At 49.2% G+C, this 12,943-nt stretch overlaps 1 protein-coding gene across 3 annotated transcripts in view; it reads left to right on the top strand.

Moving 5' to 3' along the window:
• Positions 1–5,112: 5,112 nt before the first annotated feature.
• Positions 5,113–12,943, top strand: part of nrp2a (neuropilin 2a) — a 53,335-nt gene continuing 45,504 nt past the window's right edge. For all 3 annotated transcript variants that reach the window (XM_076095053.1, XM_076095052.1, XM_076095054.1), the window contains exon 1: positions 5,113–5,936. In XM_076095053.1, the coding sequence (XP_075951168.1) occupies positions 5,861–5,936 (76 nt within the window). In that variant the 5' untranslated portion in view covers positions 5,113–5,860. The remainder of the gene's footprint in view (positions 5,937–12,943) is intronic.

Raw genomic sequence — 12,943 nt, 5'->3', positions numbered from 1 at the left:
ATGGCTGACACAGATGCTACCTTTGTGGTCAGAAGGCTGTAAGTCAATTAGGTTTTGCTAATGGGGCCGAGTGCTTAGCCGTCTCCAACGCAAACAAACACGCACACACACACACACGATATTGATAAGATTACCATGGTAATGCGAATGCACCAGGGTTAACCCGCATTAAGGGAGCCGCCTTTCTCAAAGATCCTTGCTTCTTTTAAATTGTCGGCCATCTTATCCTAAGTGCCCTCCTCTGCCGCTCCGTCTGCCTCTTTGTGTCGATGTGACTCTTTCGTGTGCTTCATCCTCTCTAGCAGATGCACCGCACATCTCCTCTTCACATCTCAAACTTCTGTCTCCCCGTTTCTGTCATTGGCATCTGACTCGGTGGCGTGGTTCTTCTTCACAAGCGCATCAAAATGTGGCTTTCCTCCTCTTCCCGTCCCGCTGTTTCATCATGTTTGACACATGTCATGAACTAAATCAACAATAAATCAGCCCTGCTGATATTTCCTGTGTAGCCAGGCGTGATACATCTCCGGTGTCGCTAACTCTAAAGTTAGAAATAGGCTGCCTGCACTTTTGGTTTTCATACAACAGATACTTTTCCAAATTAAGCTCTTGTTTAGATTCCACATAAGTATACATGTTGAGTACAAACCTTTGGGTTTAGATACACATACGGGGAAGCGGAATTAAAAAGTAATGATCAGTTTTGTTTGTTCACAATAAGGAACATAGAATAACAAAGTTCTCCATGTAGCCTCTGCAGAGTATAAATGGGTATATTTATACAAGAATAACCCATGGATGATGTAACATTACAATATGTCTCTAGTCACAGTGAAAGTGCGCGACTTCATACGATAAAGACACGAGTCGTCTTCTTCTGGTAGCAGCAGACCAAACTGTAGCTCATAGTTGTGCAAATGTGAAAACTCTCTCTCTCTCTCTCTCTCTCTCTCTCTCTCTCTCTCTCTCTCTCTCTCTCTCTCTCATTAGCATGCACTTGTCCTCCAGTGTTTTCTCTCCCCGGTTTGTCAAGCGCTGATCTTTCCTTCGGAGGCCGAGTGATAAAGGCCCCGCAGAGTAAACAAGCCGTGGAGAATGGCCTCTTGTCTTTTTATTATAGCCTCCTAATGCAGCACTCATTCCTGCCGTGATGGACTGCGGTTGGAACTGGGGGGGGGGGGGGGGGGGGCACTGTCACAGAAATGAGTGCACAAAAAGAAACACTCAAATGTACATATATATATACACAAATACCCACTGAAGTGGATTCTCTCACTTTCTTCTGATCACAACAACGGTGTTTTAACGTCAAGCTGCAGAGATAATCCGTGAATGGATTAGCTGTAACATCTGCAGTGTTTTTATGCAATTGTATTTCCATTGTTCACTGAAAATTGCTCATGTCAGGTATTGTATTGCTGTCTGGATAAGCCCCCTCCCCTCTCTCTGGTCTCCAGACTGAAAGGAGGAGTGGAGGGGGGGGGGTTTGGAGGGAAAAGGGTGGTGAAGGTCACTTTGATGTGACTATAAAGACACACAGCAGGCCGGTGGAAGGAGATGAAAGAGACGGAGCAGAGGTAAAATAGATCCTGGTGGAACGGCCGAGGAGGAGCTTTCTCTCTGCTCCCCTGCAACACACGGAGGATAATGATGCTGTATCATAAACAAGAGGCGGCCGGGGAATAGAGCCGGCGTCTTGCAATTAAAGTCAGCAAACAACATTTTTTTGAACCGAGCTGACAGCAGCATGCACGCCGTGTAATGTGAAACGAGCAGAGCTCATATCTGAAGCAGAAACGGCAACTTACGAAGCAGGTTAATACATTCATCAAAATAGGGCATTTGGCACATCATCCTCTGTGACTTATTTACTGAATGATGAACGCATTCCGCCTGATTTTAAGTGCACTCCGGATTATGCCATGAAGCAAATTAGATGCGTAGATGGCTGTCAAGTGCACGTTGATGTTAATAATCGTAATCGTTTTAATGTATGCACAATCTAACATCAAGTTTGATCATATTTACACCATGTTCCTAAAGATTGCCTGGAGTCTGGTCTTCTTCAACGCTTTGGCTTGATGCAGTTGCCTGCCCCCATTAGGCTCAGCTGTGTACTGCAAATGAATCAGTACTCGGCTTTGAGGTTTCCTCTCTGTGTCTGCCGTGCGTGCTGCTTCTAACTGCAGCTGAAAGTGTTTCCATGATTGAGCTGTTTTTGGTATTGAAGGTAGCACATACAGAAGGGAGGAGGAGGAGTGAGGGTGAGACAGCAGCCAGACACCAGATGTTTCCATAAAATCCAGCAGAAGCAAGATTAGTGTATACCGTACGGTGGCTTGAAGTGTGTGTGTGTGTGTGTGTGTGTGTGTAATTATTACCCTGGCTAGGGCATGCCCATAGCCTGGGTGGCCCATCAGGAATTTGACGGTGGCAGTAAGTCTAGAAATAGCACAAGATGTGAGCGCTTCGGGCCCTCCTGGTGAGAGCAGGCACATTCTTCCTCGCTGGAGGAATCGGTGTATCTGTAAAACTATCACAGGGCGGACGAGGGTGCGCGCACCTCGTTGTGCTTACGAGATAAAGATCAGATGAAACTTTAATCACTGGGTCACTGCGGCAGCAAAGGAAAGTGTGAAGATAAAAACAAAAAATACAACAAACAGCTCTGATATTTGCTAGCTGAGGTGTCACAGTGAATAACAAAGGGGATCACAAAACTCCTTCCTTGACCCTTGATGTGCTCTCAATGCCCTCATGCCCTCCCACACACACACACACACACACACACACACACACACACACACACACTCGAGATGTTGAAAGGGTCAAGTCGAGGCTATCTCTAGCTTATCTCCCCCACCATTAGATCTAAAACCGTGTCCGTCGGTGATGAAGAGAGGAAAGCCGAAGGCCTTGACTGGGATCACTCGGCCTCTCCAAGAGACGACTAGACTTTCGCACAGTTTCCTCCTTGAATCCTGCAGCCGGCTGACTGGCGAAACGGGAGAGGCGGGGGGAGGAGAGGTGGTGAGAGAGTGAAAGAGGTCGAGCGATGTGTGAGACAGAGACTGGGGGAGAGAAAGAGAAAGAGAGGGAGAGTTATCAGTCATGCTGTCAGTCTCCGGGGCAGGTTGTGATAAGAGAGGCAGTATGGCAGCGGTTGCTATCTATCGCTCCCTCTCTGTCGCTCTCTCTCTCTCTCACACACACACACACACACACACACGCACAAAACGGGGGAGAAAGACCCTGTTGTGTTCCCCTCCACCACCCACGAGTGAACGCAGCCCAGGTGTGCTGGACTGTATGGCAGCCATTTGTCGACTGTATTTTCAGGGCAGGGGGAGACGACAGAGGGAATACTATGATAAATGTCTATACTGCTCTTTATTTATACAAAGAGAAGAAGAACTGGGGAGTGACTGTGTTCCGCTCTCATACTGCAGGTAAGTAAAGAAAAAATGGTATCACCCAATTGGGGATATGAAGGCGACAGTGTTCCCTCGTGGGATCAACACAACATTTCCTCTCTATCTCTCTCTTTCTCTGGTTCTCCAGTGGACTGTTGCCCTCCATTAGCCATGCGTTGACCCAATATTATTGGGGGAGTTGAGGGCCGACAGTGCGGGCAGAGATGTTGACAAATGGGGGAGAGGAGTATCAAATGACCCCTGGGGACTGGGAGGGAGGGACAGAGCAGAGTAAGAAGTGACCCAGTGTTGCTTGAAGGTCTCATAGTGGCTGTATTCTCTCTCTCTCTCTCTCTCTCTCTTTATCTCGCTCTGCCTCATGTGAAAGGGTCATCGCGGGGGGGGTTAAGTGAAGATCACCCGCCGCTCATCAAAAAGAGTTTAATCAATGCCCACTCATCGATACACACAGCCAAAACAACACAAAGTAGCACTTGGCAAACTGGTATACACCAGTCCCGAACCCCCCCCCCCCCCCCCCCGCTTCCCCCAGAGGCTCAGATTAGCCAATCACAGTGACGTCTGACAGCCGCCGCACCCTCGGGCGAGAGGTGGGCTTAAAGAAAAGACTGACAGGCCGCAAGAAAGCTGCAAGTTGATGGCATCTAGTCAACCTGTGGGGGTGCAGAGCAGCAGGGGATGACAGTTGACGGAGGTGACAGGCAGACGGTGACACCCGGGCCTGTCACACAACCTTCTGTCAAGGGCATTGGGGGGTGCTTTTGTTGACTTTGTTTGCGGCTCACGGCTGTCATGGGAGAACAAGATGACGGAGACTCTGAAAGCGTATTATTTTCTGATCACCGTTAAGTTAAAAAAGCCGGTATAAGAGGTAAAAAGTTCATGCAGCAAGGTGCGCCGTGTGTTACGTTGCCCCCTAAAGTTTCCTGTGTGCCCTGACCTGCAGGAATGCGCCTAGCCGCTCCAAATAAAGATGCCAGCGAGGCTGCATACTGCACCTCGCTGCACAGCCAGGCCTCAGCCAGGCCCTTACATTACACGGTAACACAAGCCAGAGGCAGGGCACATGGGCTGGACGCCGGAGAGGCCCTTCTCAGCAGATTATTTTGGGCTCACTAGCTGTGTCATTATACGGCCTCCCGCTCTGTATTTAGGCCTGCTGATTGCAGGGCAGAGATTGGGGCAGGGCTGAGGCGGTGGTCTCCCTCCGTTGAGTTGAGGGCTCTGACATTGGCTGCAGGGCGTTTGATGTGTTTAGTGGTGAAAGGCGGCCTTGTGCCATGTTTGCTGCGCTGCCACCCCTTACCCCAGTGAGACACTCCTCCCTGCCTCTCTCTCCCTTTCTCTCTCAGTCTTGGGTTTTTCTCTCCCTCCCCCCCCCCCCCCCCCTCTGTGTTCCTTTTGAAGGCAGCCTCAGGAGAAGCTCTGCATCCTGGTTTACCATTACAATGTCTTATCTGTGGAAGAGCTCATATCTGTGGGATCTTCTGAAAGAGAGAGGGGGGCACATGCCCCCCCCCCCCCCCCCACACACACCTCCTTCTCCCACCCTCTCTCTCTCTCTCACTCTCCCTCCCAATGATCAGCGACCTACGGGAGGGGGTGGAGCCGAGGCGCCGTGACTGTAACGCGATAGCTGCTCGGCTCAAAAGCGCGATCACTCCAGCACACACACACACTCACTACGCACGCCTCCCAGACGCGTCCACAGGACACACGCCGGTCCGGTGTCAGGCTATACGGAGCTGCTACCAGAAAGAAGCAAGACACACAGGAGAGACGAGCGGTGCCGCAGGAGGGTGCACGGTCTCTTTGTTTTTTGGAGAGCAAAAGCGCAACACCTTTTTCTTATGTCTTATTCTGTGAGCATTACAAAAAGCAGCTACTGACACTCGGACTCATGCTTCCTTGAGAGCTGCGACTGTGGACTTGCTATACTACCAAGCCTCTACAGGAGGACCGACCCTCGTGTGCGCAAAATACGCGGAGACGCATAGAGGGTTGATACGGGGGACTGAGAGGCTCTCAGTCGGAACTTGACGCACCCTGGAGCCGCTGTCTCTGGAGCGCAGCTATCGCCCGAAGCCTCCCAGCTGCGGAGCGCACGCCGTATTGATCAAGGAGTTTGTTTGTTTGTTCACTATATTTTTGGATGAGGTTGAGTGGCATCGCTCCACTAAATGGACAGACTTAAAAGGCAAATATAATTCCATCAATGACATGTAGTTGGCACACAATTTCCTCCATCAATGGTTTGATAAACGCCGTGGGATTATTCCTGAAGTGGTCTCGATTTGAGTGCTGCCAGCGGTTTCTGGTCCTACAGGGGTGTGGATTTTTTTTTTGGAGGAACAGCAGCATTTATATTGTTCGAGGTGGAAACGTTATAAACTTAAAGCTCGCCGCGAGTTTCTGCATCATCCACGATGGATTTTGAGTCATCGCTGATTGGATTTTTAATTGCAATGTGTCATCTGGCATTGAGAGTCAGAGGCGAAGATGGTGAGTTTTGGTCACTTCTTTCATTTTGACGCACGCGTGGTCTGTCTCCACCAAAACACGCCAAAAGGAAAACAAATAATATTGCAAATCACAGTCTAAACGCGACATTTGGTTTAATCTGCTGGATTTATACGTTACTGTTAGTTTATCTATGTATTTTTCAGGAGATCCCTATAATGTATTTCACATTATTTCAATAATAGCCTGCATGGTAAAGGCATTGTGCACCAATAACCCGTAAATATGGGGGTAAGGGTTATATATATATATATAGTGTGTGTGTGTGTGTGTGTGTGTGTGTGTGTGTGTGTGTGTGAGATCCAAAACCAAGATGACTTTTTAAATTAAAGTCTGACTAATTCAGCCCCGTGCCCGGCCAGCTGTTACACGTTTAAAACTAAAGAACATGAAATATTTAGAGGATCGGAAACAGTTATCTGTCCCAGCTCGTAGGGGAGCTGCTCACTGGACTGTGAATGAGCTGATTATATGCATATATCACATTGTTTACCCCGAGTTTTCCCCTTGTTTTTCTGCGATTTAATTATTCATCAAGGGAAATAAACAAACCCGTGCCTGATTAAAGTGATTTCTCACATCCGGATGAGAACAGGTTTTTAGGCGTATCACCTGCTGCTTTGTGAATTCGCCGGTGTCCAAGAAACCGTGCGTAAAAGCTATACACTGTCATCGTCGGATTCCACTAATAAGACTGCAATCATCACCATTACAATCATTATCTTCATCAGCCACCACAAGTCCCCCTCCTTCATTATCTCGTCTTGCTCCTTGGGGTTGTCTGTGCAGGGTGAAGTCAGGGTTGCGGGGGCTGAGCGCCCGGCAGCTCCAGGCGGCGGGCGCACCGTCACCTCCTCCGTGCGCGCTCAGCAATCAAATAACAATAAGCAGGGAGATTATAGAGCAGGGTGAGCCGCCCTGCAACTGGTGGGGATTCAGAGCCTTGCTTTAAGGCACTTAAACAGGGCTAATTCTTTCCGTAACGCGCGGAAGCGGCACTGAGAGAGAGCGACGCTCAAGTCTGAAACAGCGCCAAATGTATTTAGAAGCCTCATTAAATGTGGATTTAACACCAGGGAGCACAGTAGTCCAACTGGTGTCAGGATCCCATAATCGCAATAATGACTTTTTTTGCTTCATTATGTCACCAGAAATGTGCGGGATGGTGGTGGGGCACGGTTGTACGTCGGGGGCCACCACACAGAGAAGTGACGCCACCGGTGGGGATGACACATGGCCTTTAGCTCACGCGCTTAGCTGCTGTAGCGCTCTTGTTGCTTTTGTTTGACTCTCTGTGTCACAGTTTATATTTATATAATGTGGATGCGCGTTTACATGTGGCTGGAGTGTCCCTCTCCACCAGGAGTACAGGCGGGGTGACGAGCTGTTCCTGATCCCATCATGACTGTTGAGTCTTTGCAACACCACCCACTGGAAGCCGAGCTCTGTTCCCTTCACATGGGCTCTTCCTCTTGTTTAGGCTACTTGTTGTAAATAGGACAGTCAGCCCAGCCGTCCCTCTCAATGTCGGTGCGTGTTTGTGTTTCATGGCTGCTGCCTGTGCACCCCTTGATCAGAGACAGATGTGGGCCTCTTGGCAGCCATCAGGCAAGCAAGAAGCTAGTCCCCCTCCCTCCCTCCCGCCCTCAACTCCCTCTCTCTCTCTCTCTCTTTCCCCTGCCAAGACACTGCACCACATGTCCCTGCCTCTATGCTCCCCTCAAGAGCCACATTACACACAGATGCCAGAGGAAAGAGAGACTGAAGGGGAACAGAACGGAGACAGAACGCGGAGGTTCAGAGAGGAGGAGGGTGCAGCCGAGGCAGAGAGAGAGAGAGATGTGAGGGGACAGAGAGACAGTGATTGCAGAGAAGAATGGAAGCGAAGCTAAGGCACAGAGAATCCACCGGGTCCTAATGTGAAGAAACAGAAGGGAACAAGGAGGAGGAGGACTTTGGGGGAGGTGGGTTGTGCATCAGAGGAAAAGGGCGACATCAAAGCGTGCAGGGGTCACACAGTTAAAAGGGCACTGGATTTAGAGGGAACACATCGGTTCATGAAGCGACACTTGTCTGGTGTGACACAGCTTAAGTGTGGTTAGAATCTACCATTTAGGAAAACAGACTGTTACAAAATGGAATTCAAGCACATTGGCATGACAATAAAGGTTCCTGCTTTTGATGATCGACTCCATCTGGTTTGAGATGGAGTAGCCAGTAGCAAAAACTTCCCCTTCAAAAAAATTCAATGTTGTGGAACAAAAATGATGCACGCCCGAGGTGTAAACGTTACACAGTCTGAAAAGCTTGATGACCCATGAGAGATGTTTGGTGCTTGGACATTTCCAGCTGTGGCCTGCTGTTCCCTGCTGGTGGCGTCCTCATGTGGCACGAAAAAAAGCTCCCTTTTTTTTTTTGCTGCACTCTTTATATCCGCAGCAGAAGGACCTCCGATCCACTTGTACTGTAATCACAATAGTTTGACTCAGTGACACGTGCATCAATTACTCCCGACCACAAGCATTCATATTCAGGCCATTACGCATCTCATTTGCGTGTTTATTGAGTGGGCTGCTGTGCATCCTCTCCACCTATGGTATCGACTTCCTCCAGAGTTGGATTTCTATTCATTTAATCATTTCTTTTCCAAATGTTAGGTCCTGGCTGAATGGACTTTGTCGTTTTTGATCTTCTCTGTTGGTCTTTCTTTAAACGGTTCTCTATTTGATTTGCGGCGTCGACCTTTTTCTCCCCCCCCCCCCCCCCCTCCTCTGCAACCACGCCGTTCAATTCTTTGCATTTCTCTGTGTTTTAATCTGGCCCAGTCTCAGAGGTATCAGCTGCGAAAACAAGGTCACCTATTAGCATTCATAGCCGAAGACCGACCGAGCGGCCCGTTCAATACCAGTCAGGTATCGGAGTCGCAGGCTCACGCTAAGCTCTGGAGCAGCCCGCCGCACTTGAGGTGAAATTAAAAACAAGACCCCCATAAATAAAACAGAGCCGGGTCTTTCACTATGGCGCATTAGTCGCAGAGGGGAGGGGGGGTCTTAACGGGTGCTCAGGGACGGGTTTAGATGGGAGCTGGAGGAGGGTTAGCATTGTCAAGAGGCAAAGCGTTTTAAATTCACTGTAATTCACGAGCGGGGGTTAAAGAGGAGAGGGTAACACCAGGAAAGAGTTAAGAGTGTGAATTAAAAGGAACCGCTTTTGTGGGAACTGCAATTCTCCCCAGAAAGGCTTTCTCTAAGCAGTCAGTTCCGCTGAAAGGTAACATTCTGTAAGGTGGTGTGTGTGTGTGTGGGGGGGGGGGGGCAACAAATCACCAAGACTCTTGCAGCAGAGCTCAATTCTTCACAGCTCCCCCCTCGCTGATGTCGGCTCAGCCGTTTCCACTCTTCAGGCAGGGAAACCTTCTGTGAGACGCGCTTCGGCTGTGCAGGTTCGAGACAAAAGAGCTCGCCGAGGGAGAAGAGGGACATGATACTGTAGTCAGTCAGTCAGTCAGTCAGGTAGCGTTTAGGATTAGGCCCACACCACTACACCCCCCCCCCTCCCCTGCACCAGCAACCATCTGTTCACGCGATTGATCCATTGGACCATTGATCACCACGGCCAGCGCTGTGCATTTAGCTGATTAGCACGGGGGCACTTATCCTGTTAGGGAGGGAGGAGGAGAAAGAGAGAAAGGAAAGGAGACAGAGAGGGAGGGAAGGAGGATTTGGGGATATTTACCAGCCTTTCATGTAGCTTTAAACGCATTTAACACTGTTAAACAAAAAGCTTTTGTCTGGGCTGATTGTTGTTTGGGCAATTTTCATGTGTTCTGGTCGATATCTATCTGCGGAAAATATTGAATCCATCAACAAACTTCAATACACAACGTTGTTGAATGACGTCTTTTTAAATTGGACATTTTGTGAGTAAGGGGTAAAACTTGTACACTTTTAGCTCACAAGCAAGGACATAATGTCCACACGATGCACAAACAAATGCAAGTACGTAAATGAAAAAGGGCATCTTGATGATATTTAATGGAATACATCAGGGAGGACTTTTCATTGGTATCGATTCAGCTCCTAGCCTCTATTCCCCAGAGCACCGTCATCCCACCGGTGCATAAAGGTGTTAGAGCTCAGGGCGACAAAAGTGAATCTCTCTCCCTCGCCCTCCCTCCTCATCCTCCTCTCCCTCTGCTTGGGTCCAGTCTAGTGTGGAATGGGTGAGATTAAAAGCAGTCAGAGAGACAACCCCTGCTCTTGACTGAATGGATGAGTGCGGCCCACTCTCCCCTCTCATTCCCTCACTCTGGGCGATAGCACTTTTTAATTAAGGTGGGTGGGTGGGGGTGGGGGGGCACTAGGAATGATGGAGGGATTTATCAGCGCCTCTCTCCTCACACTCGCAGCTTATCCCAGAGCATGACGCCATACTTCTCCCGATAAGGCGGATAATAGAAATGAGAGCGCGGGGCGTGCACACACACACACACACACACACACACACACGAGCTAAAACATGCAGACATATGCACATTTTCCCAGATAATGAAGATAAAGGCACTCGCGGCTCGTACAAGGACGTCTTCTGGGTTTGACTTGATCTGTAGTGACTAGAAAATGTGCATGCACAGATCTCACTTAACATTCACTTCATTGACAGAATCTGCGCTGCAAACAAACGATGTGGCTGCATGTAGAGACACACACACACACGCACACACACACATTCGTAATATTCTTTTGCATTTCAATTTCATCCAGAATAATAATGAAAAACACACGTTTGCAAATACATGCTCGCTCTTACATACAGTGTGCACACACACATAGTGCCGACATTGTTCTCATGTAGCCTAATAGAAGTTAGGTCCCCGCATGGTAGAAACATATGAGGGGCTTGTGAGTGTATGTGTGTGTGTGTGTGTGTGTGTGTGTGTAGACAGATTGGCTCCTCTAGTAGAAGAGACAGTGTAATTCATGAAGCCCGCTGGCAGCTCCTGAGTGCTTCCTCTGTGTTACTCATCCAACACCACAAGTTCTGTTCTCACCAAGACATTCTGCTTAGCAGTGAAACACACACAACACACACACACACACACACACACACACACACACATGTCGTGTATACATATCCAACTAACTACCGCGGACATCCAAGCAATTAGGGTCAAATCTGTCGTCAGAAAATCTTCTCATTCATTTAGATCAGATATATTGCTGCTGCATCCCCATCGTATTTTTTTTTTTTTTCTTAGTAGAACCAAACAAACACCCACCAACCCACACAGACACACACATGTTGCCAGTGCTAGTGTGTGTGTGTTTGTGTGTGTGTGAGCTGACTGACAGAGGTTTCCCAGTGGGGTCAGTGTCTACAGGGAGCTGGATAGCAGGCATGTCTTAATGAGGCTCGTCAGGCTCTCTGCACACACACACACACACACACACACTCGCTCCCTCTCTTCACTCACTCACTGCATCCTTCTATCTCTTCCTCACCCTCTGTATTTCTCCTTCCTCATCACCTTTTGTCGCCTCCCTCCCTCCCTCCCTTCCTCCCTCCCTCCCTTCCTCCCTCCTTCCCTCCCTTCCTCACTCTCTGCCTGTCACCCGTCCCTCTCTCCTCCTCACTCTTCCCACCTAGGTCCTCGCACCCGCCCGTCGTACATCAACCCCACCCACCGCCTTCACCCTCGTCCCCGTCCGATCAATCTTCCCCCTTCTTCCTCAATCCGTCTTTTATCCATCGCCTCACTGTCTCTCCTCCTCCTTCCAATCCCTCTCTCCCTTTCATCCTCTCCTTCGCCTCTTCCATTTTCCTTCCCGCTGTAATCCCCCCCCCACACCCCACACTTCAACCCTCTCGCCTCCACCTCCTCCACTTCATCCTTCCCGGAGGCCATTGAATGGGCAGCTCAGGGAAAGTGTTGAGGCTGCAGGATTCCCCCCCAAATGGCTTAATCTGCCTGCTGATAGCCTCCTGCACACCGTTCCCTCCATAGGCTTCCCAACAATGACTGTTTGTCTGCACAGCCGCAGCAGATGAAGAGATGTCTGTGTGTGTGAGTGTGTGTGTCATTCTTTGCCATACCAGCTATCTTTTTGAAATGTTTCAGTTTGCTGTTTTCCCCACCTCTGTCAGCCCGTGATTGACAGGCCCTCTGTATGTATTTAGATGTGTGCGTGCATGGGAGGCCGTTTGAACACGGAGCTTTGGCTTGTGTGTGTGTGTGTGTGTGTGTGTGTGTGTAAAAGCGTGGGTGTGTGTTTAAGCGCACATGCGCGTGTATCTGCGCGCATGCTCGTGGGCGGCTGGAGTCGCGCTCTCGCATGAAAAATCACCGGCAGCTGTGTGCGCCTGGTGTGTGTGTGTGAGCGTGGGCATCGCTCCTCTCCAGCAACAAAGTGAGGAAGCCATCGCCGCTCTATCAAATGTCAGAGAATCTTAAGTGTGCCTTTTAAGCACAATAGGCGGTGGAAATGTCAACACTTGAAGGGTCTATTACACTTCAAGCCTTTGGTGCTGTGTGTTTTTTTTCTCCTTTTTTTCTTTTCCGCTTCCTGTATTGATGCTTTCACAGAAATTTGAAAGAAACAGGCAGGAATATCAACCCATTTCTGTCAAGAATAGATGCATCTCAGCGGCTGAGTGGTTAAGCCCACCATTTTGGCGGTGCATTGTTAATGACAGCATCCCATAATCTTTAGTTTCTTGCCTGATATAGCCGCTTTCCTTCCTCTGGATGTTGTTTTCCTTATTTGGCCGACGCACGCCGGCCACAATATTAAGAAAACATTTGTCGCTTTGAGTTCAATATCACAAAGTTCATTACATTTAGAGATTCCCCCCCCCCCCCCCCCCCCCCCCCCCCCCCCCGGCATCAGCAACCACACACACAGAGGTAGAACCACCCCCCTGCTGTTGTCATGGAGAACACGTTGCTCCTTTGCCTCCGTAGAGAATAATAATGCCTGCAAATCTATTGC

The sequence above is a fragment of the Anarhichas minor genome, unplaced genomic scaffold (genome assembly GCF_050575085.1).
Source record: "Anarhichas minor isolate MPS153535 unplaced genomic scaffold, ASM5057508v1 ptg000018l, whole genome shotgun sequence".
NCBI lineage: Eukaryota > Metazoa > Chordata > Actinopteri > Perciformes > Anarhichadidae > Anarhichas > Anarhichas minor.
The sequence above is the reverse complement of the archived record's forward strand: the minus strand, read 5'-3'. Positions and strand labels throughout refer to the sequence as shown.